This window comes from Esox lucius, chromosome 17 (assembly GCF_011004845.1).
Source record: "Esox lucius isolate fEsoLuc1 chromosome 17, fEsoLuc1.pri, whole genome shotgun sequence".
Lineage (NCBI taxonomy): Eukaryota > Metazoa > Chordata > Actinopteri > Esociformes > Esocidae > Esox > Esox lucius.
In genome coordinates, this window is record NC_047585.1 from 4,143,507 (window position 1) to 4,166,196 (window position 22,690).

At 44.7% G+C, this 22,690-nt stretch overlaps 1 protein-coding gene across 4 annotated transcripts in view; it reads left to right on the plus strand.

Moving 5' to 3' along the window:
• The window catches only part of mtss1 (MTSS I-BAR domain containing 1), a 104,716-nt gene that overhangs the window by 51,737 nt on the left and 30,289 nt on the right, over positions 1 to 22,690 (plus strand). For all 4 annotated transcript variants that reach the window (XM_010903508.4, XM_010903511.4, XM_010903509.4 and 1 more), the window contains 3 exons: positions 15,286 to 15,370; positions 16,918 to 17,009; positions 19,841 to 19,915. In XM_010903508.4, the coding sequence (XP_010901810.2) occupies positions 15,286 to 15,370; positions 16,918 to 17,009; positions 19,841 to 19,915 (252 nt within the window). The remainder of the gene's footprint in view (positions 1 to 15,285; positions 15,371 to 16,917; positions 17,010 to 19,840; positions 19,916 to 22,690) is intronic.

Below are 22,690 nucleotides of genomic sequence, written 5' to 3' on the forward strand. Positions count from 1 at the left end.
AAAGGCAGCAATTGGCTGCTTGTCCCAGTCTGTTTCCCGTTGTGTTTTAGCATGAAATGACCACGCCTCTTATGAACTACAATGGAAGCGAGGGTGGGTGCAGCTTTTACAACAAGTTTGGTCAGTCTTTTATTTACCAATAAACAAAACGGATTTATCTTTTTGAGTAACAGAGCCTAGATAACAAAATGTCTGATGGGCATCTTACCTCGTCATGTTTAGCCTCTACGGTCAATGCGATTTCCAAGAGGATTGATGCTAGATGTGCAGAAGCCTCTATAGGCAGGGAGATCTCCAGGGCTGTAGATGCTAGATGTGCAGGTTCCATTTGGTTAGCTAGGTAGCTAGAAATGTGAATCAACTTGCTACAGTGAAATAAACTTGGGAAATGTTATTCACAGTTACCTCTTATTGTAAATATAAATATATTGGCGTCAGCAGAAGTGTGACATCTCCCAGCTGAAAGCATTTCTGAGGGTTTTGACCTTGTTAGAGTTGAGCTAATTTGGCTTTTGCTAAGTTAATTTATTTTATTATGTACAACTAAGGATGAGAGAGCAAAAGCTGTTCATGATCAGTTGAGCAGGACTGTTATGTTCCCAGATCTAAAAAAATTCCACTCCTGTAGTATTTACATACAATGGGGAGAACAAGTATTTGATACACTGCCGATTTTGCAGGTTTTCCCACTTATTCTTACAGACTTCTACAAAAATCCAGAAAATCACATTGTATGATTTTTAAGTAATTAGCATTTTATTGCCTGACAAGTATTTGATACATCAGAAAAGCAGAACTGAATATTTGGTACAGAAACCTTTGTTTGCAATTAGAGATCATACGTTTCCTGTAGTTCTTGACCAGGTTTGCACACACTGCAGCAGGGATTTTGGCCCACTCCTCCATACAGACCTTCTCCAGATCCTTCAGGTTTCAGGGCTGCCGCAGGGCAATACAGACTTTCAGCTCCCTCCAAAGATTTTCTATTGGGTTCAGGTCTGGAGACTGGCTAGGCCACTCCAGGATCTTGAGATGCTTCTTACGGAGACACTCCTTAGTTGCCCTGGCTGTGTGTTTCGGGTCGTTGTCATGCTGGAAGACCCAGCCACGACCCATCTTCATTGCTCTTACTGAGGGATAGAGGTTGTTGGCCAAGATCTCGTGATACATGGCCCCATCCATCCTCCCCTCAATATGGTGCAGTCGTCCTGTCCCCTTTGCAGAAAAGCATCCCCAAAGAATGATGTTTCCACCTCCATGCTTCACGGTTGGGATGGTGTTCTTGGGGTTGTCCTCCTCCTCCTTCTTCCTCCAAACACGACGAGTGGAGTTTGGACCAAAAAGCTCTGTTTTTGTCTCATCAACCACATGACCTTCTCCCATTCCTCCTCTGGATCATCCAGATTGTCTTTGGACAAACTTCAGACGGGCCTGGACATGCGTTGGCTTGAGCAGGGGGACCTCGCATGCGCTGCAGGATTTTAATCCATGTCGGCGTAGTTACTAATGGTTTTCTTTGAGACTGTGGTCCCAGTTCTCTTCAGGTCATTGACCAGGTCCTGCCGTGTAGTTCTGGGCTGATCTCTCACCTTCCTCATGATCATTGATGCCCCACGAGGTGAAATCTTGCCTGGAGCCCCAGACCGAGGGAGGTTGACCGTCATCTTGAACTTCTTCCATTTTCTAATAATTGCACCAACAGTTGTTGCCTTCTCACCACGCTGCTTGCCTATTGTCCTGTAGCCCATCCCAGCCTTGTGCAGGTCTACAATTCTATCCCCGATGTCCTTACACAGCTCTCTGGTCTTGGCCATTGTGGAGAAATTGGAGTCTCTTTGATTGTGTGTGTGGACAGGTGTCTTTTATATTGGTAACAAGTTCAAACCGGTGCACTTAATACAGGTAATGAGTGAAGAACAGGAGGGCTTCTTAAAGAACAATTAACAGGTCTGTGAGAGCCGGAATTCATACAGGTTGGTAGTTGATCAAATACTTATGTCATGCAAAAAAATGCAAATTAATTATTTAAATATCATACAATATGATTTTCTGGATTTTTGTTTTAGATTCCATCTCTCACAGTTGAAGTGTACCTATGGTAGAAATTACAGACCTACATGCTTTGTAAGTACAAAAACCTGCAAAATCGGCAGTGTATCAAATACTTGTTCGCCTCATTCAGGGGAATTTTGTGGCTTAAGCAAATGCTTTTATGATTATCTAATGCAGGGGTTTTCCAAGTCTCAGACTGCAGGCCTCCCTTCAGACCAATTTTTTAAAATAAAAATGTTATTTGATATACTACTATAAAAATGACTGAAATGACAGGATAGTCTAAGACAGAAAAACTGCTATCAATGAAACAAGCACCTTCCAAAGAGTGGAGGCAGGTTGTACAATAAGAGACATTCTAGGGACATTCTAGTACTAATTTAGCCAAACAGCTTTTTAAACATAGCGAGAGGCCCTGGTTGCTGTTTATTGACAACCACCATTCATGCATGCATGAATGCATGCCAGCCTCCTGTTGAATCTTTGTCCTTATGACTGCTACGGTCACTGTTTTACAGTTAGGCGTATACATTGCAATAGCACAATATTTTGATCAGTCCTGCTAATAATCCAAAAATAGAAAGCCCCTTTTCTGGCTAGCAGTCCACACTACTAAGAAACATTACTTAGAGTCAACTGTATATTCAATGTTTCTCTGCTGGCAAGAATCTAAATCTGGTATAGTAAAACAAAATTATATTAGTTATATACCATTGATATTGTATTCAATATTATAGAACAGCTTGACTTGGGCTTTACAGTTTTACTTTTATATCACATAAACAAAATTGATTTTCTAGTCTAATTTCTTTTGCTCCTTGTCTGATTTTTCCTGGCACCTCGTTGGGGAGGCCCCGGATCTACAGTCACGGTTTTGGAACTGGCTGTAAACATTGTTAAAAAAATAAGTATCGGGCTGATACTGGATCCCACACGTCGATACCACGTCATGGAAACATTAAGTGAAACTTAAAGTATAGAATATAGAACTCAGATTGGTAGAGTGTGAAGACAGAGATGTCAGCAATGATACAAGTAGCGTACAAGCTCTGATAAATTGTCAAGAGGAGGAATGTTCTGCACGTTCAGGGTATCAGATTAGCTAGTGAGATCAGCGAAAAGTGAAAAATAAGATCCATCCATCCATCATCTTCCGCTTATCCGGGGCCGGGTCGCGGGGGCAGCAGTCTAAGCAGGGATGCCCAGACATCCCTCTCCCCAGACACTTCCTCTAGCTCTTCCGGGGGGACACCGAGGCGTTCCCAGGCCAGCCGGGCAACATAGTCCCTCCAGCGTGTCCTAGGTCTTCCCCGGGGTCTCCTCCCGGTGGGACGGGACCGGAACACCTTCCCAGGAAGGCGTTCCGGAGGCATCCGAAAAAGATGCCCAAGCCACCTCAGCTGACCCCTCTCGATGTGGAGGAGCAGCGGCTCTACTCTGAGCTCCTCCCGGGTGACCGAGCTTCTCACCCTCTAAGGGATCGCCCAGCCACCCTGCGGAGAAAGCTAATTTCGGCCGCCTGTATCCGGGATCTTGTCCTTTCGGTCATGACCCAAAGCTCATGACCATAGGTGAGAGTAGGAACGTAAATTGACTGGTAAATCGAGAGCTTCGCCTTGCGGCTCAGCTCTTTCTTCACCACGACAGACCGATACATCGACTGCATTACTGCAGAAGCTGCACCGATCCGTCTGTCAATCTCGTCACTCGTGAACAAGACCCCTAGATACTTAAACTCCTCCACTTGAGGCAGGCACTCTCCACCAACCTGAAGTGGGCAAGCCACCCTTTTCCGACTGAGGACCATGGTCTCGGATTTGGAGGTACTGATTTTCATCCCCACCGCTTCACACTTGGCTGCAAACCGTCCCAGTGCATGCTGAAGGTCCTGGTTAGAAGGGGCCAACACGACAACATCATCTGCAAAGAGCAGAGACGAAATTGTGTGGTCCCCAAACCTGACACCCTCCGGCCCCTGGCTGCACCTAGAAATTCTGTCCATAAAAATTATGAACAGAACCGGTGACAAAGGGCAGCCCTGCCGGAGTCCAACATGCACTGGGAACAAGTCTGACTTACTGCCGGCAATGCGGACCAAGCTCCTGCTTCGGTTGTACAGGGACCTGACAGCCCTTAGCAAAGGACCCAGGACCCCATATTCCCCAAGCACCCTCCACAAGATGCTGCGAGGGACACAGTCGAATGCCTTCTCCAAATCCACAAAACACATGTGGATTGGTTGGGCAAACTCCCATGAACCCTCCAACACCCCGTAGAGGGTATAGAGCTGGTCCAGTGTTCCACGGCCCGGACGAAAACCACACTGTTCCTCCTGAATCCGAGGTTCTACTATCGGCCGTATTCTCCTCTCCAGCACCCTGGCATAGACTTTCCCGGGGAGGCTGAGAAGTGTGATCCCCCTATAGTTGGAACACACCCTCCGGTCCCCCTTCTTAAAGAGAGGGACCACCACCCCGGTCTGCCATCCCAGAGGCACTGTCCCCGACCGCCACGCGATGTTGCACCGGCGTGTCAACCAAGACAGCCCCACAACATCCAGAGACTTGAGGTACTCAGGGCGGATCTCATCCACCCCTGGTGCCTTGCCACCGAGGAGTTTCTTGACCACCTCTGTGACTTCAGCCCGGGTGATGGACGAGTCCACCTCTGAGCCCTCATCCTCTGCTTCCTCAATGGAAGACATGTAAACAGCGTTGGTAGGGCACTGTTTCCCTCTTCTGAGGCGCCGGATGGTTTGCCAGAATCTCTTCAAGGCCAGCCGATAGTCTTTCTCCATGGTCTCACCGAACTCCTCCCAGGCCCGAGTTTTTGCCTCCACAACCACCCGGGCTGCAGCCCGCTTGGCCTTTCGGTACCCGTCAGCTGCCTCAGGAGTCCCACAAGCCAACCAGGCCTGATAGGACTCCTCCTTCAGCTTGACGGCATCCCTTACTTCCGGTGTCCACCATCGGGTTCGGGGATTGCCGCCTCGACAGGCACCGGAGACCTTACGGCCACAGCTCCGAGCGGCCGCTTCGACAATGGCGGTGGAGAACATGGTCCACTCGGACTCAATATCTCCAACCTCCCTCGGGATCCAGTCGAAGCTCTGCCGGAGGTGGGAGTTAAAGATCTCTCTGACAGGAGACTCGGCCAGACATTCCCAGCAGACCCTTACAGTACGCTTGGGCCTGCCGAGTCTGTCCAGCTTCCTCCCCCGCCATCGGATCCAACTCACCACCAGATGGTGATCAGTTGACAGCTCCGCCCCTCTCTTCACCCGAGTGTCCAAGACATACGGCCGCAGGTCAGATGAGACGACAACAAAGTCGATCATCGACCTGCGGCCTAGGGTGTCCTGGTGCCGCGTGCACTGATGGGACACCCTTATGCTTGAACATGGTGTTCGTTATGGACAAACTGTGACTAGCACAGAAGTCCAATAACTGAACACCACTCGGGTTCAGATCAGGGGGGCCGTTCCTCCCAATCACGCCCCTCCAGGTGTCACTGTCGTTGCCCACGTGGGCGTTGAAGTCCCCCAGTAGAACGATAGAGTCCCCAGTCGGAGCACTTTCCAGCACCCCTCCCAGAGACTCCAAGAAGGTCGGGTACTCTGCACTGCCGTTTGGCCCTTAGGCACAAACAACAGTGTGAGACCTATCCCCGACCCGTAGGCGCAGGGAAACGACCCTCTCGTTCACCGGGGTAAACTCCAACGCATGGCGGCAGAGCTGGGGAGCTATAAGCAAACCCACACCAGCCCGCCGCCTCTCACCATGGGCAACTCCAGAGTGGTGAAGAGTCCATCCTCTCTCAAGGAGTGTGGTTCCAGAGCCCAAGCCGTGCGTAGAGGTGATCCCAACTACCTCTAATCGGAACCTCTCAACCTCACGCACTAACTCAGGCTCCTTCCCCGCCAGCGAGGTGACATTCCACGTCCCTAGAGCCAGTTTCTGTGTCCAGAGATCGGGCTGTCTAGGCCCCTGCCTTCGACTGCCGCCCGATCCTCTTCGCACCGGCCCCTTATGGTCCCTCCTGTGGGTGGTGAGCCCACGGGAGGGCGGCCCCACGTCGCCCATTCGGGCTGAGCCCGACTGGGCCCCATGGGGGAAGGCCCGGCCACCAGGCGCTCGCATATGAGCCCCAACCCCGGGCCTGGCTCCAGGGTGGGGCCCCGGCTGTGCCATACTGGGCGACGTCACGGTACTCAAAATAAAAAATAAGATGTTGAGACATTGTTGAGCTCAAACCAAGGATATTTATCTTAGAAGACATGCAGCTACAATGCATGCAGAAAAATTGGTATGCCAGTATTGGGATGGATTGGGATGCTAAGTTGTAAAATTGCATCTCAACATTAGATAATTTTGTTATGCATTGACATCATGCCAAGTTTGAATATTTAGCTTGACACCAAAAAGAATTGTGTTAAACTGACTAACATTTCTTATGAAGTTCACTTCCACCACAAATAACATCAATGAACTGTATGGCTTTTGCCAACGGCTGTTTTAATAGCTTATTAGCCTGAAATAGGCCTACTAGTATCTTACTACTTGGAAAAGACATAAGAATTGAGCAATTGCTAGCGAGACTGAAGACTTTACACTGACAAAGCTATTTAATTTCATGGCACAACGTTTTTCTTTCATTCATGAATGACACTGATACAATACGTATTAATATTGGTGACGATAACTGACTTTTTCGTCAGCTGAAAAGACGCAAGGATCGTGGTATCATCAGAACCCGGTCCACAACATGTTTATAGTGGACAAAACCTTTATTACTGATAAAATCTACCTAGTTCAACTTTGAGTATTATATCTGTAGTCTGCATCGGCAAGTACCCAAATTTAAGTACTCATACCTGTACTCAGCCTGATTTTTTTTTTTTATAGGTGCAGCCCTACATATGGCCTGCTATTGCATTGTTTCAGTCTATTGAATGAACTGCATATATTTTATTTTTAATTGACAGCGTTGAACGTAAATTGGCACATCAATTGGTTTTTGGTTTAATGCGTACATTGTTACTCATTAGTGTCTGTTATATGTATAACCCAGTTTCCCAAAAAGTTGGGACGCTGCATAAAATGGAATTAAAAACAGATTGCAATGACGTCCTTTATTTCAACAGAAAATAGTGCAAAGACAACATACCAAATGTTGTACCTGAGAAAAATACATGCCCATTTTGAATTTGGTGCCAGCAACACGCTTCAAAAAAGTTGGGACATGGGCATGTTTATCACTGTGTTGCATCAGCTCTTTTAACACTTTAATACCCTGTAAGCGTTTGGGAACTGTGGAGATTCTTGCTTGATATAAGCCTTCAGCTGCTCAACGGTTCGGGATATTTTTCATTTCATAATGCGCCATATGTTTTCAGTGGGTGTCAGGTGTGGACTGCAGGGAGGCCAGTTGAAGACCCAGGCTTTTACTACAGAGCCATGCTGTTGTAATACATGCACATTGTATTTTGGCATTGTCTTGCTGAAATTAGCAAGGGCTTCCCTGAAAAAGCAGTTGTCTGGATGGCAGCATATGCTTCTCCAAAACCTGTATATATTGTTCAGCATTAATGGCTCCTTCACAGATGTACAAATCCCATGCCATGTGCACTAATGCACCCCCATCACGGATGCTGACTTTTGAACTCTGTGCCGATAACAAGCCGGATGGCTTTAGTCTGGAGGACGCAGCGTCCATGATTCCCAAAAATAATTGCAAATTTTTATTAGTATTTTTACACAGCATCACAGCTTTTTGGGAAACGGGCTTATACAAAGTGGCCACTTTTCTACATTACTATATAATTTTCCCAAATACCTTGCTTAGTATTTCTAAACATTCTATGACAGTATGAAAGTGTGAAAAGGACCACATCTATGTGATCGCTTGTCAGAAATTGATGAAAATGGTCTCATATTGTTCCTGGTGATGTTTTTTAACACGTTTTAATGAGATGTCATGTTATTAGAATTCTAAGTTCTATCTCAATGTTCTACAGAAAAACTCATTGAGTTTGAGGTGTAGCTGAAAGTGAAGAATGGCACAATCTGGCCCAGGCCTGTGGATGTACATCACAGTTCGAACTGAGTGGACAAAGGTGCCTCCCTCTCAAATGTAACTGGTTGACCAGTAGTCTAACTGCAGGACTGATAAATAGTATTTTATTACTATTTACAGCCCAGTGTTGTCATGAACCAGTTTACCAGACCATCCATTGTATCTTTAAATGGTGACCAACACTTCTCATACCTTTAATGTTGCTGTATATTTGTCCTCCACCACCACTGTGATTTTAGACACAGGACCTGACATGTCTCCGCTATGATGCAGTTCATATGTTGTTGCTTGGTATGACTCAGTTGTGTGAGTGGGTGTAGAATATCCTTCTCACCCACCTGCTGGAAGCACATAGCTGCACCCATCCTGCCTCAAGGCCCATCCGTTTGGGTAATGATGACAAACTCTTGGTTGGATTTTGTATAAGTATTCTGCCAGGACACATGCAACCTTAAGTGATGAGTCTTTGCTCTCGTTCTCCATCGTTCCTCACAATTCCAGTCCTTTTTCATCCCCTCTGGCCTGGATGCTGAAAAGCATTACTTCAACCAACCTGTTCTGTCTTGTACTGTTCTTTCTGCCCCTGACAGTTGAAGACACACCCAAGCCTGAGTCTCTCGTGTTTTAGCATTGAAAACCACTTTACTCCTCCCCCTCTTGACACGATTCACCCTGTTTTGTGGTAAAGCTATTGTAATGAGATAAACTGTTAGCATCATCTTTGCCCCAGTCAGCAATGTGAGTGCTGGTTTTCCCTTCCGTTTTTCAGACAGCCCCTAATATCAGTGATGAACACTGCTAATTGGTTGAGTTGTCACTAAAGGCTTTCATGGAAAATGTGGAGGTTTACTTGAAACGTGGCTCATACCTTTCACACCAAAGCCCAACCGCTAGGCAAAAGTATATTGTTGACTTTGTTTGTGCTGTGGTGTTTTTGTCAACTTACTACCCAAATGTAAGTGCCACACGAGACAAAACTGAATGGATTATGACTGTATTCTCCCCCTGGATCTCATCAGAGGCAGTGAAATGTTTGAAAGGCAGTATGAAGGAAGGAAAAAAGGCAATATGGAAGAAAAACATTGTTGGAGTTCCAGTGTGTGAATCGGCCTACAACCAAAAGAAACCAGAGGATCACCAATTCTGAGGTCCACATTTAAAATGAGTCACGCATTGTGATTCTGCTCATTAGTGAAATGAACATTTCTGGATTTGATGTAGGGCGAAAGAATGCTGTGGTAAAAGATGAATGTGGTATTGTCTTCTGTCTGCAGTGTGTCTTTCCATCTGTTGATCTGTCCTTAGCTTGCTACAGGTAGGCCTATGCAACACATCAGAATTAAAATAGTTTTAGGAAGGGAGACCAGTGAATACCAGAAATGTCTGATAGCGTAAGTCACATACGATAATAAATTGGCTGATGTCACTGGCATTGTAGCTTTTTTTTGCAGTGTTTCTTGGCATTTGGATGAGTCAGTTGGCTTGTTTAGTCTGTTTGGTATGCACGTCACTCCTTCCCGAGCAGTCTAGCCTCAGCTCATTCGCCAACTTCAAACCCACACCTGGTATGCCATTAGGGTATTTTTAGGTGCCAAAGGATTTCTTCCTGATTTCTTCCTTCTCCATTTACATACGTCTGAGTATGGAGCACAGCTGCGAAAGTTTTGCAGTGTGGAGATCTCTAGTGGCGCTTTTCCACTGGATGGTATCGGCTCAACTTCACTCGACTCTATTCGCTTTGGGAGCTTTGCCATCGCTTAGTACCAGCTCGAGTTGACTCTACATACCTCGCCTCGGTTCATTTTCCACTACACCAATAGTGACATCACAGGAAACTGCCACCTCCTATGCGACACACACGGCAACCACAATGCTGGACATCGTACACCTGATATTGGCGAAAAGCCAGCATTTGCCTACTAACGTAAACCCTGCAGTGAAAAGGAAAATCTCCTGAATGAACTGCATTCATTTTCTTTTTAATTGACAACTTAGAACATAAAGTGGCAAATCAAAAGTAAACTCAATCTAATTTGAAAAAGTGTAAAAAACTTGAATAGAATTATTGCCCTGCAGTATAAAAGATGACATAACTGAAATGTTCTCCTGGTTACTTCCTAAAATTCGGCCTTCTTAGGGAGTTATTCCTAGCCACTGAAATCCAACACTACTGTTGTTTACTCCTTGGGGTTTAATGCAGGGTGTTTCTTTAAAAGCACTTTGTGACAACTGTTGTTGTAAAAAGGGCTTTATAAATACATTTGATTGATTGATTTAATTGTATACACTTAACACCAACACATTTAAAACAACCTACATAACACCTCCATCCAGATTAAAAGGTATAAATAATTGCCTTATTATTTACCGGCTATAATACCACACTGACGGAGTCAAGATGAGCCTACTGTACACAAGGCAGCGTTTATACTGCGTGAGCTGTAACTTTTGTCTTAATACATTGCAGACTGCAAAGTGGTTAGAAAGCTTGGTATTTTGCTTCTGTTTGGCTTTACGTTAATAATTTGACCTGTGCAACCCAGAGGAGGAAAAAGACAAAGGCTACAAAAATAGCACATCTTTGTGGGTCTCTCACGGGGATAACAAGTTGATTTCAATGCCAGTACATAGGTCCATACCAAGAGGAGTTTTGGGAAAATACGATTGCTTAAATTACGAGTCTGGTCCCATGCACTGGCAGTGAAATTTATAAATTTCAAAGGAAGGACTCCTGGGACAGACTTGCAAAGACGCGCCTTTTCTCATAAAACCATTCTCTCACACTGGATGGCTGACAGCAGAGAAGCTTGTTTTGCTTTGCTGCATGCTTAGTGTCGCTCTTGTACAATGAGAAGTCTTCCTTGTTTTCACGTTACGTTTTAGTATTGCCTTAGCTCGCTTGGAACCTCAATGGAGCGGGTACTAAAAAAAGATATCTGGTACCAGGTACTATCCTAACTTCTGGCCTTTGGAAAAGCAAAAAAGGTTGAGGCGTGTAGAGCCGGTACCATTTAGTGGAAAAGCGTCATAAAAGGGTACTGAATTGCCATGATAAAAAGATAAAGAAAATTATGTTTGTTATTAAACTCGGGTACTTTACCAGTCAAAACAAACTAGCATGACTGCTGTTTCTCTCCAACAACAGTGTAATTTGTCATGCAGGCCTTCGGTTTTTTAGATCTGGGTTGTGCTGATATGTTTTCAGATTGAGAAAAGCAGTTAATCAATTTGCTCATGTCATGCCAATACACAGTTTCACCCCCAGACCTCAACAGGTATTCGGCATTACATCTCTTAGACATGACAGATACACTGAAGACCAGGCAATGTTAAAATAAGCGTTTTTTTCAACAAAATGTACATGTTCTTTGAATTACATTGCTAGAATGCTGCAGGAATTAGGCTTTCTGGAACGAAAGCCTCAAGACATGATCGCTAGTGTTGGTGTAAGGGTGATATCAGTAATTAAAAACACCTTTGGCATTTATCCTGCGCTGTCAGGACCCACCCTCCCATATAACATTTCCAGATCATCATAGACTTAATGTGCATTCATTTTAAGCCTTGAACTGCGGCTGTTTTACAGTGGGCTATGTTGTTTCTTAGTTGCTGCGTGGTTGCTGGTGCTTTGCATTGACCCTTATGTAGTCAATACTGGTGGGCTGTAGAGGTTACGTAGAGGGCTACATTAGCTGGGATGACTGGTTCACATTCATACCCAGGATAATCTCAACAGGGTTCTCCGCAGGAGGAAAAGAGGTCTTCCCTCTCTCGGTCTTTGCCTCTCCCCCGCTCTCACTGAAAGGACCCTTATCTTCTATTTCAGCACAGCGAGCCACTCCGACTCATAGGAAGAGGCCTGTATTCCGTGACGGATGCTACAATGGCCTATTTATTGAAGAGGCTTAAGGCCGGCAGGGCGAGGGCTCTGAGGTTTAGGGCTGGGCTAGAGAACCAATACTGCATTCTGTGTTATGGGAGGAAACCACAGTCTCTCTCTTCATCCCATTTCTTCATTTTCTTGCCCTATACATCAGAACAGCCCGATGCAGCTGTAACAGAAATAGATCTGGTGCTGCGTCATGGGACTTGTTTGATGTGCGAACACAACCCAATGCATTTCCAGTGTTCCAGTTGCCCCGCCACTGCGCCCGGTTGTTTTTGCATTCAGTCAACATTTAGGGAAGTGCACACCTGTGCCAGTTTTCAGATGGATCTAAGGTAAAAACTGTTTTACCTAATACACTTTGGTGAAACTGCGGTTCATTATGCTTTTCTGTTACTGTACCACCAACTGATTTAAATGTTTTGCCCAGAGTAACCCTGAAGTACCCTTATGTGCATTTCACCAGTAGGCCTACTGTGTGTCTTCTAAAATATAATATACCCCCAGTGGAGTTATTTCCCCTGTTTGGGAACAGCTGGGTTAGATCTGTTGGATCTACGTATGGACCTAAACCATTTGCATTATTAAAGGGGTTTCCTAAAGAATTTCTTAATGTCCAAAATATCTAGTAAGCTTCACAATATACAGTCCCTCTCCCTTTCAGTGTACCAATTTGCTTCAGAGTTGTCTCTGGTTGGTCAGGTGTGTTCAGTTACATCATTTGTGTAGGCATAAAAGAGCTTTCTGTGTCTTGATTTGTGTCTAGTCTTGATTCCAGGCTTGGCTTTAGCCTTTGGTGTCTGTCAACAGAGCTAGCCTCAGAAACAGGATGAAACTAATTGTGAGCAAATAAGAAAAAGATATACATGTAATAGTGATGGTATGAGGAGAGATCAGAGAAAAAAAGGAAAAGCCAGAGTTTCAGAGCCTACCAGCTCATCTGAGAATTGGTGGAGGGGGTGTTATCATCATCATCATCTTCTTCCGCTTATCCGGGGCAGGGTCGCGGGGGCAGCAGTCTAAGCAGGGATGCCCAGACTTCCCTCTCCCCAGACACTTCCTCCAGCTCTTCCGGTGGGACACCGAGGCGTTCCCAGGCCAGCCGGGAGACATAGTCCCTCCAGCGTGTCCTAGGTCTTCCCCGGGGTCTCCTCCCGGTGGGATGGGACCGGAACACCTTCCCAGGAAGGCGTTCCGGAGGCATCCGAAACAGATGCCCAAGCCACCTCAGCTGACCCCTCTCGATGTGGAGGAGCAGCGGCTCTACTCTGAGCTCCTCCCGGGTGACCGAGCTTCTCACCCTATCTCTAAGGGATCGCCCAGCCACCCTGCGGAGGAAGCTGATTTCGGCCGCCTGTATCCGGGATCTTGTCCTTTCGGTCATGACCCAAAGCTCATGACCATAGGTGAGAGTAGGAACGTAGATTGACTGGTAAATCGAGAGCTTCGCCTTGCGGCTCAGCTCTTTCTTCACCACGACAGACCGATACATCAACCGCATTACTGCAGAAGCTGCACCGATCCGTCTGTCAATCTCCCGTTCCATCCTTCCCTCACTCGTGAACAGGACCCCTAGATACTTAAACTCCTCCACTTGAGGCAGGCACTCTCCACCAACTTGAAGTGGGCAAGCCACCCTTTTCCGACTAAGGACCATGGCCTCGGATTTGGAGGAGGGGGTGTTATGTCTTGAACATATATGGCTGCCATTAGTACTGGCTCACTTCATTGGTGATGTAACTGCTGACGGCAGTAAGCAGAATTTATTCTGAAGTGTTGAGAAACATCTTGTCTTGTTAAAGTACAGGCAAGTATCTCCAAACTCATCATGCTGTGCTGGGCTGAACAACAATAGTGATTTCAGACATACTGCCATAACACCGTGGGAGTTTTTTTTAGGGCCAAAGTTATTGACTTGTCCCAATTTAAAGGGTACTCACATGATCATCTGTCTGAAATCTCTTTACACTTTGGAAATAAATCGTTGGTTAAGAAGACTGAGTCAGATTTTGATTCTAGCCTATTAAAACAAAGAGGGCACTGCATCCCCCGCCCTAAACGATGTGCTGCACAACTGAACCTCATTTGATTGAGATTGATGGGCATATGTTTGTGAAACATGATACATGGTCTTCCGAACTACACTTGTGTGGCACAACAAAGTCCCTCACTCAATCATTCTGCTTGTTTTCTATGTCATTCTGTGTCAAAATAAGCTCTCAGTTTTGATAGCGTTAGAATAGCATAATTATTCAACCTCCTACAAGCTAGTGTTTCAAAATGGACCAATGCTGCTTCTTCTGGTGCTTCAGTTAATAGAAGCAACAAGGCACGTTTTGCTTGCTTGAAACTAGATCCATCCTACTCATCTTAAAAGACGTTGTAATCCAGTGTTTAATTGGCAGTGTGACCATTAACTTCTCAGCAGTGGTTTAAAAAAAATACCTCCGTCCCATTGAGTCATTAGTTGAGTCTCAAATGGTCATGAACTCTCAATGTTGCTTATGTTTAGAGAATTCATCTCAATAGGTACTTCAAATAGGAGATGCAGCAGGGGATGCTGCCACTGTTTCCTGCCCCATGAGGCATTTTCAGTGTGGTGCATGTTAGTATGTGATAGAATGGAACATGTCTGTCTGGTCAGCAAGGCCCTCTCCACTCTGTCCCAGTGGCTGACTAGACAAGTATTATTAGAGAGCAGACAGCACTCTCACTAGACCTCCCTTGGATTGGCCCAGGGATATTAAGTGAATAAATGAGTTTAATCAAAACCAGATGTTGGCGTCTCCCTTGACAAGTTCAATCTCTTGTTCCCATCCCCTCCTCCTTAGTGGACACTTGAGCCTGGGGAAACAGCTGCCGCGTGTGTGTGTTTAGATCCGGGGAAGGCAACATACCAACCTAGGAAAAGACAGGAAGGGGTCAAGACTGGTGTACGCAGTGGTCTGCTGTTAAATCTGAATTCAATGCAGCAATCCGTTCATCTGCATCATGATTGACTCAGACTGTACTCCCCATTGACAGTGTTATTCGCTTGCCATATGTTGCTCCCCTTTTCTGAATGATCTAAAATACAACCCCAGCAAAATGTTATGTCCCACTTTTGTGAGACCATGACAGCATAGAGAAATGTGGATAATTCCATAGAGAAATGTGGGATTACGTAATTTTCGAGAATTTGCTTACCTGCCCTTGCGTCAATGTCCTTCTAGTATAGTCGTCCTTGTCAAGGTTTGATAATTGACAGGTTGGTTCTTTTCCATATTTTCCAGGGGCTACAAAAGAGATTGGCTCTGCTTTGACGCGAATGTGTATGAGGCACCGAAGTATAGAGTCCAAACTGAAGCTCTTCACCACGTAAGTATGGATCTGTAAATCATGCTGGTAGATGGAGATTTAGAAGCAGTCCTCAGAGATGGATGCATATATTTCTTTTAAATATCCCCTGGCACTATTGTCTGATTTTCAGAGATCTCATTTTGTTAGTGCATAATACTTCCCTTTTAAACATTTCTTACCATTACTAGACAAGGTTGACTCAGTGCTTTCCTTGACAATCTCCAACAGTTTTACTCTGATTCAGTGTTGTTCTGACCTTTGTGCAAGAGATGTTGATTCAGGCTTGCATTCTGTGGAAGTGATAGGTTTCTGGTAAATTGTCAGTGTTCAGATTTTCCACTAGGGTGTCAGTGTAGGTGTCGTGACTTGGTTAGTGTCAGACATTCCTCCCGAAACCATGGATCTCTTGTCTACTGGGATAATGATCCTGTTTCAATGTGCAATTGTAGACCAAATGTATGACTGTAAGGTCTCGCTGCCATCTTACCCTGAACCCAATTCTCCAGCCAACGTCAGCTGCAGCTAATCCAATCAGGACCTGCTTGTGCTTTACTCTACAGCTCTTATTCCATTGATAAATTTGACAATTTTCCATTTTGTAAAGTGCGGAGAATACATTGAGTAGGTGGTGGATTATTGCACACTACTATTTGCACCTTTTAACCAAACAAGTCTAGGCCAATTTGAGCCCTGTCGGACTAGTTCCACATTAACCGATGCTGCTGGAATCATGTCAGAAAGGGGCATGAAAGCCAACACAGTACGGTTCAGGTCGGTGTACTCTGGTCTCATGGTCACCAGATTAAAATTGCCATGTACCACCAAAAAAAGATTTCCCCTGCATATAATTGTCCTCACCTTGTCTCTGACTGATCTCTCCCAGGCCCAATCAAAATGAGGTTCAGGTGGTCAACAGGTTGTTTGAGGAGGATGCACTACTCTGTGCCTTTCAATAGGATAGAATGTGTTGCCACTCTTGTCATTTAAACCAGTGATTCGAGACTTTGAGAAAAAAAATTAATGTTGCCTTAGTGGAGCTGTGTAAAGAGGGTGTGTTTATTAGGTAGCCATGGCTTGGCTTTTTAGTCTGGATCTGAAAACCTCCCCACTGATTTCTAGATCACAACCATGTAGCTATTCTGGAGGTAATAGGTTTAGAAAAACATGTAATTTGATTCAGATCTGATTCCTTTCAGAGATATCTGATGATGTTGATCAGTTTGACCTAGTTTCCCCCAGTCACCCTGTGTGTGAACAGATGATGTGGGTTATCTGGTTATTATCTGTCATGCCTGATCAGCTTTGGAAATTCAGGATGTAGCTGTTTATGGAAAGGATTTCCCGGCCTACCTGGGAGTATGCTCAGTCTAGTTGCTTGGCTTCTTCATGTGTTCTTTTAAAGACATAAGTTGGTCTAGAGAATGTCCACCTATCAATTTACAATTACTTGTATGGATCAGTCAGACTAGTTTTCAAACGTTTTGTTCCATCCTGCATTTTAAATTGCAAAATACAGTTGTTAGTAATTTGTAATTTAACAACTAGTTTATTGGCTTTAACTGCAGGGCTCTGAATGATACCCTGATTAACCCCCTGGAGCTGAAGATAGAGGAGTGGAAAAAGGTGGCCAGCCAGTTGGACAAAGACCATGCCAAAGGTAGGATGCACTGCCTGGTATATTTACACTCTAATGTTTTTCATAGTTTGAAATGTTTTGTCTTCAAGTATAACCTCAAGCAATATACGTGTAAACAAATCACGTGTATACATTTATTTAATAAAATATATGACACATTCTGTACCTCCTTGTACAGGAGCCGTTTCTTGTGAAAAACTCCACTCTTGACTCTGTTCATAGACCGTTGTTTCATTGGTCTTCACAGTTGCTTCCAGATACTTTTTGGAAAACTTTGACCTGCATGTCTGGCGAAGAATCAAACACTGCATTATTGACCCCATATAAGCAAGCATGGGGGTGAAAGTCTCTCGTTTTCTGGATGATTTGCTGCCTCAAGCCCTTGTAGAATTGGCAGCATAAAAGGAATCATCAATTCTGCATTGTCATTTTCCTTTACATTTTTTAAGAATGTCAGGTCTGTCTTATTTTAAGTGGAACCTTTTTAATGGCCAATTCAATGTTTGGAACTTTGATAGGCTTAACAACTAAAGCACTTTATTTTTGTTTTTTTGTGTCTACATTTTAGTCAGAAAAAACAGAAAAGGGACCTGGCAAGCCTAGTTCAGCCAGCCTGCAATTAAGTGATAACTGTTTTTGCCCTCCCTTGACTCAAACACAGGTCTCCCACGTGAGAGTCAGCGTCCTTGACCAATACGCCACGATGCTATACGTTTGCCCATTGTCTGGATAGCATCTCGACATAAGAGAGATGCCACTGGACATTGTAACAGCTTATTAGCCAGTAATAGGCCTACTAGTATCTACTAACTTACTACTTGGAATAGTCATAAGAATTTAGCAATTTCTAGCGAGGCTAAAAATGAACTATACACTAACAAAGCTATTTCAGGGCCCAAAGTAGTTTGTTTTTCTTTCATTTGTGAATGACATTGAATGACGATAACCCCTTGGGCAGTAAAAGAGTTTTCATCTAGCCTATATTACTCCAAAAACATGCACGAATGCATGCCAGAAATAGTCGCACCATAACCGGAAACTGTTTTAGTTTAGGCTTACTATAATGTAGCTACCGAAGGTTGTATCCAGCAAAGTTTATGTATATCCAGAACAATCTTAATGCATAATTTTAACTGTGACGAGATTCGAACGCGGGACCGATTGTTTGCTGGTCTGCGTCTCTAAACACTACACTATTTAACAAGTATCAGTCAGTCACATTCGCTCTTCCTTGCCGGCTCTGCTTACACAGTCTGGCAAAAAGAAAATACACTTTCTTTGTTGAATATGCTCGATTTATGCCCTGTTGTATGTTAATGAAAGATTATAAAAACAACATTTGGGTGAATTCACTGCTGCTGAGTGTGACACACCGCTTAATAAAGGGGCAATCACTTTTACACCAAAGGGCTTTGGGTTTTGCATGTCTTGTCCATTAATTAAATACATTTAAGAAAGTTGATATTTGTCCACAGAGCTTCTCTTTATTTAATATTTTGTTTGAAATGTGCACACAAAATGGATAAAATTAGAAAGCGGGCAAAGACACCAATCAGCCATAACATTATGACCGTTGACAGTTGAAGTGAATAACACTGATAATCTCGTTATCATGGCACCTGTCAGTGGGTGGGATATATTAGGCAGCAGATGAACATTGTGATGTGTTAGAAGCAGGACAAATGGGCAAGCGTAAGGATCTGAGCGACTTTGACAAGGGCCAAATTGTGGATAGATGACTGGGTCAGAGCATCTCCAAAACCGCTGCCCTTGTGGGGTGTTCCCTGTCTGCAGTGGTCAGTACCTATCAAAAGTGGTCAGAGGAAGGAAAAGCAGTGAACCGGCGACAGGGTCATTGGTGGCCAAGGCTCACTGATGCACGTGGGGAGCAATGGCAGGCCTGTGTCGTCTGATCCAACAGAGAAGCTACTGTAGCTCAAACTGCAGAAATGTTTATCCTGGTACTGATAGAAGGGTGTCAGAACACACAGTGCATTGCAGTTTGTTGCTTATGGGGCTGCGTAGCCGCAGACCAGTCAGGGTGCCCATGCTGAACCCTGTCCACTGCTGAAAGCGCCTGCAAATGGGCATGTGAGCATCAGAACTGGACCACGGAGCAATGGAAGAAGGTCTAGTCTGATGAATCCTGTTCTTTTACATCACATGGATGGCCGAGTGTATTTGTGTCACTTACCTGGAGAAAACATTGCACCAGGATGTACTATGGGAAGGAGGCGAGCCGGCGGAAGCAGTGTGATGCTTTGGGCAATGTTCTGCTGGGACACCTTGGGTCCTCCCATTCATGTGGATGTTACTTTGAACATTCCACTTACCTCAGCATTGTTGCAGAACATGTGCACCCTTTCCTGGCAACAGTATTTGCTGATGGCATTGGCCTCTTTCAGCAGGATAATGCGCCCTGCCACAAAGCAAAAATGGTTCAGGAATGGTTTGAGGAACGCAGCAAGTTCAAGGTGTTGACTTGGCCTCCAAATTCTCCAGATCTCAATCCAATCGAGCATTTGTGGGATGTGCTGGACAAACAAGTCAGATCCATGGAGGCCCCACCTCGCAACTTACAGGACTTAAAGGATCTGCTGCTAACATCTTGGTGCCAGATACCACAGCACACCTTCAGAGGTCTAGTGGAGTCCAAGCCTCGATGGGTCAGGGCTGTTTCAGCAGCAAAAGGGGGACTTACACAAAATTAGGCAGGTGGTCTTAATGTTATGGCTAATCAGTGTAAGTTTTCACTGCAGTAAGCACACACCGGTCTAAACACAGTTCTGTCATCTCTGAGGTATCCCTCTCATTTCTCTGGCACTTACATCTTTCCTACATCTCTTTCCCAGAATACAAGAAAGCCCGAGCAGACATCAAAAAGAAATCCTCCGACACAATCAAACTGCAGAAGAAGGTTAAGAAAGGTAAGAGTCACTGTGTCTACTTGTAGGTGTGATGTAACTCTGGCCCTGATGAGTGAAACTGTTTTACCCCTTACTACACCTGAATGGGAATCATGGCAACAAGCAAAAGAACAGTCATAATGGAGGACTGGTTACCTCACCACAGCTGGAATTGTGAAAGGAGACAATGATGTGGTTTTATCTAAGGCCAAGTCGGTCCAGTCCATCTTCCTCTCACCACCACACCTAGTGTTCCTCTTCCATAAATTGAGTAGAATCAGCCGGGTTGTGCTTGTATTTACTTACAGCTCAGGGCTAGTGTCTTACCGGCTCCTTACAGACTATAATGGTAAGTGTGTTGTTTCTACTGTAAAATCATCTAACAATAACCACATCATTAGTGAGTCTGAAGCGCATTAGTCCACCAGTCGGTTGTGACGTTTATATACATGGCTGGTAATTATGTCATGACTATTTCAGATCGGTGGCTCTATGTATTCATTGTTTTTGTAGAATTTCGAATACTTGTGAATTCCTCAAGTGTTGAGCAACAGTGCCCTCACTTCCTGTCAGCCTTGGAACATGTGGGCTCTGGGAGAGGTGATGAACATGTGTCTGTGTGCAAATTCAGTCACCAGTGAAAGGTCTGTCATTATTATGTGGTGTCAGACCACTTCAGAGCTTTGAGGGAGAGAAGCCTCCCATTTTTCCTGTAATAGCTGCTCTGAGGTCTGCTATGAACTGGATACTCCTCAGAGCTCAGCTGCTCTGACTCCAGTCTGCCAGTTCATCCTTTCTGTAGCTTGGTCACCATCAGTTTAAAGCTGTGTTAGAGAACCATTTACCTGTATCACTGGTTGGAACTGGGATCAACTAGGCTACCCAAATGTAGTAAGCAGTGAGGAATTCAGTAATTAATCTTGAACTGAATATTTAAATTATGTGTAACTGCCTCTTTCTAAGTAAAGTCAAGGCACCCAATGGCAAACATGGGGTCTGGGACCTGCCCCCAGCGTCCAACACTATGTTGGCCTTCTGAGGAGAACTTATCTAACCATCCTCTGTGATGTTTGGAGGATGTCATACTCCCCAAGTGAACACAATGTGTAAACCTTGCTGTCTCGTTACCATTACCCCACAGAGGCTTCAGGAAGTCACTGATGGCTATTGTTAACACTCACTGGGTGTCGATGGCAGCTGTCTTTCTGGAAAATGATTTGATCTGCCAAACAGTAAGACTACAGAGCCCCGCCGGACACAAAGGACATAGGATTTTGAATTTTTAACACCGGGCAGCTGAGAGGGAGTGCTGATGGTGTCCCTACATGTTTTGATGGCTGGGAGATTTGCAGGAGGAGGAAGGTTTTGGGGCTTGAGCCGAGCTTCTCCCAGCTATGATAAATGTAGGGCAGTAGCAGGGTTGTACTGTACAGGCCCATTGCTGTGACCTGATTGTTTCATCCGTGGGTGTGTGTGTGTGTGGGGGGGGGGTGGGGGGTAGTAGTTTCACTAGTTTTTAATACCCATCAACCTCAGTATGGCAGTGAAATTGGCTTGTAAAGCATTTATTTTAGCATTTGTGACGCAGTGTGTTTCCAATAGCTATTTTGATGTGCGAACATAGACATTTACAAGAAATGTATAGGAGAAATATGGGTTTACGGTTTAAGGATAGAATGATAGAGACTGCGACTTGCTAGCTTAGGGATTCAATCTAGCATTTGTGTTACTGGTCAGATGCTCTAACTGCTAAGCTGTCTGCAGCCCGGGGAAGCTTGGCTATATAATTCTAAATTATATATATATATTTATTTATATTTTTTTTACAGTTTGGGGTAACCCTATTTTCACAATTTCAATGTGGTAATGTGTACTTGGAAGATCAATTCACTTGATAAGAAGGCAACAAATCTACTGCTTAAGGGTTGGGGGGTGGCTCATGTTGTTCTCACCTAGCTAACTAAAAGAAGGCACTACCCGGAAGTCTGGATAACAGGAACTGCTCAGGGAATGAAATGTAGCCCTTTTTGTAGGGATGGTAATGTCATTATCCGTTACACCCATCCAGTACTTACAAAAAGTCTAGACCTGTGTAAAAACGAGTCTTTCTTCCTGTATACCTCACCGCTACATTCTAAAACGAAGACCTTAAACCGACAAACTCTTACAATGCCGGATTGAAGTCCTCTGCTGCTGGGAGACGCTTGGCAACACAAGTCAGGCTGTTAGGATCTCCACAAACATAAGCTGAATGAATACTTCATTGACTTCCCGTTTCCACTGTTCGTTACGTTCATCAAACTTCCTCAGTAGCGCAGTCAGTCCGCTGGTCCCAGGATTATTCTTGGCAGCGGATGGACCTCGTTCCCTGGCCTGCCCTACAAAGGACCCATTGGGTGTTGAAACTGAGTGTCTCTGGAAAAACAGGCTAACAGCATGGCGAGGTTCAGCAAATTACACCACCAGCATAGTAGAGTACCAGAAAAGGCAAACTGCAGCTTTGCTAAACTCAGTGCAACAGCAATAGAAAAGTGTTTCTGTTTTTATTTAAGAAGGCCAGTTTGGAGTTCAAGACTGCATATGTCTTTCTATCACATGCAACTAACTAGTAAGCTTCTGACCTTTGAAAATGCAATAATGTGAAGCCCTGACTTTTGAACTCCGGTGATTTCTACTCTTGGGAAAATTGGCCAGGTGTCTGAATGTTCCTCGTGGGCTAAGTGTCTCCACTATGTCAGCGGGCCTTTTGACCCCTTATTTATCTCTTTGCTACTTTGACCAAAATCACCTCCTTAA